The sequence below is a fragment of the Trichechus manatus genome, unplaced genomic scaffold, assembly GCF_000243295.1.
Source record: "Trichechus manatus latirostris isolate Lorelei unplaced genomic scaffold, TriManLat1.0 scaffold00028, whole genome shotgun sequence".
Classification (NCBI taxonomy): Eukaryota; Metazoa; Chordata; class Mammalia; order Sirenia; family Trichechidae; genus Trichechus; species Trichechus manatus.
The window spans coordinates 13501599-13503942 of record NW_004443964.1 but is presented as its reverse complement, the minus strand read 5'-3'; the positions used below and the strand labels follow the sequence as shown (position 1 = coordinate 13503942).

General features: G+C 39.6%; 1 protein-coding gene across 1 annotated transcript in view; it reads right to left on the bottom strand.

The window, feature by feature from the left end:
• The window catches only part of LOC101360224 (ATP-binding cassette sub-family A member 8), a 75886-nt gene that overhangs the window by 8425 nt on the left and 65117 nt on the right, over nt 1-2344 (bottom strand). The window contains exon 30 of the mRNA XM_023729435.1: nt 2117-2260. Within this exon, the coding sequence (XP_023585203.1) occupies nt 2117-2260 (144 nt within the window). The remainder of the gene's footprint in view (nt 1-2116; nt 2261-2344) is intronic.

The window sequence follows — 2344 nt, the reverse complement described above, 5'->3', positions numbered from 1 at the left end:
CTGGAGCACAGTGAGCAAGAGGAGAAGGAGAGAGATGTGGCTGGAGAGATGCAGAGCTCAGCCCCTGCAGCAGCCTGCAGGATGAGGGGAGGAGGTTCCCTTCCATCATAGTGTGCTGAGAGGTTCTGGAAAATATTTCAGCAGGAGAATGGCATGGTTTAAAAAGATCACCCTGGTTGATCTGACTAAAGCTGATTTCATGACCCCCAAAGAGTTGGCTTAATAATTAGGTCTTGCTTATATTAAAAAATTATATTATTCCAGTTTACAAAAGCATAATTACATCTTTTCTTCCATGCGTTTTGAGAGGAAAAATGAGTCGTAATAAAACAAACAAAAACAAAACAAATGTGGTGATTGAATTTGAGGGTGGCCACATCTGAAATAGAAAGTCCAGTAAGGGTCTTGCTGAGCTGTTTTTATTGAACAACCTGCCTTCATGAATGTCCATTCTGCCCATACCTTCAGCAGGACTGTGAATTTATGTTTTCTCCTCCCTCACTAGTCGTGATGTTCCTGGCTGTCTTTTCCATCCTTGGGCTGATCATCTCTCCTTGCCTCCTTTCCCAACCTGCAGTTCCACACTCTCTTCTCTACTCCCCCTGGACATTATGAAGAAGTTCATGAGATGTTCTACTCTCTGGCTTAAAATTTGGAAAAAAATTTTTTTTTCTCTTCATGCTACAATGTCCCTCCCTTCGATAAACCTGAGCTCTTCTCCTGTTTATCTGGCCTCATTGCCATCCCCTCATACAATTAAACTGAATGTACAATAAAGGTCAACTTCGCGTCCTTGTAGTGTGAAGACCCTCCCAGGAAATAGTAGAGGTCTGCAAAAATGTATGGTTTCAAAGCTAAGCATTTTATCAAGGCCAACTAATGTAATTGTATATACTAAAGGGTTTCTTTTATTTTTTATTTTTTTTTGACAGTTCTACTCAAAATTAAAATGTTACCTACTGGGAAGCCAATGCTCGTTCAAAGTAAAAAATGCATGTGTTTTGTTATGTTGTTAGTTGCTGTCAAGTCAGCTCTGACTCTTGGCAACCTTATGTCTAACACAACAAAATGTTGCCTAGTCCTACACTATCTTCATGGTCATTGATATGTTTGAGTTCATTGTTGCGAGTATTGTGTCAATCTGTTTCATTGAGGGTTTTCCTGTTTTTCGTTGGATCTTTACTAAACATGATGTCCTTCCGTAGCAATCACGGTTCTATGTTTTGTTGTTGTTGTTAGGTGCCGTTGAGTCAGTTCCGACTCATAGCAACCCTCTGTTCAACAAAACAAACACTGCCCAGTCCTGTATCATCCTCACAATCGTTGTTAGGCTTAAGGCCATTGTTGCAGCCAGGTGTCAGTCCATCTTGTTGAGGGTCTTCCTCTTTTTTGCTGACCTTCTACCTTACCAAGCATGATGTCCTTCTTTAGGGACTTGTCCCTCCTGATAACATGTCCAAAGTAAGTGAGACAACGTCTCGCCATCCTCCCTCCTGAGGATTACTCACTTACAGATTAGTAAGTAAGCACACTTAAACTCGTGTGTACCTTGCTTTACTGGGTAATCTATCCCTGGATATGAACTTCTCTTCTAAGGAGCATTCTCGCTGGACTTCTTCCAAGAGCGACTTGTTTGTTCTTCTGCCATTCCGTGGTGTAGTCAATATTTTTGACCAACACCATAATTTAAAGGCATCAGTTCTTTTTCAGGCTTCCTTATTCATTGTCCAGCTTTCGCATGCATATGAGGTGATTGAAAATATCATGACTTGGGTCAGGCGCACCTTAGTCTCAAAGTGACATCTTTGCTTTTCCATGTGTTTAACAGCAGTATAAATAGGATTTTTATGGATTCTGATAATGATTTCTAATCTGATACTGGATATGTCACATTCCTCTCAATGCTCTTGAAGGACATAAGGCACCTAAGAACTTATTCCCTTTCAGTGATTAATTTTTGTGTGTATTATTGTGATAATTTGTGAATTTATTCCTCTGTATATTTCATTAATCATTTCAATCACTGAATGACATTTTGTTCCTTGTGTGATTGTAACGTCACATGAATTTATTTTAAGCACTACTGGGTGATATATTTTCCGCGTAATTCACCTACCTGTCCTGCTGTCGGTTTTGTGTCTCCAGTTACTATCTTGATGGATGTACTCTTTCCAGCTCCATTGTGTCCTAATAATCCTAAAACCTCACCTGAAAAAGGATGGTCACACAGTATTAATTGATTTGAATAGTACAATGAAGACTAAAACATAGTCTGAAGTCTCACCATGTGACAAGCACCGTGATATGTGCTTTATGTACAGTATCTCATTTGATTGTCACAACT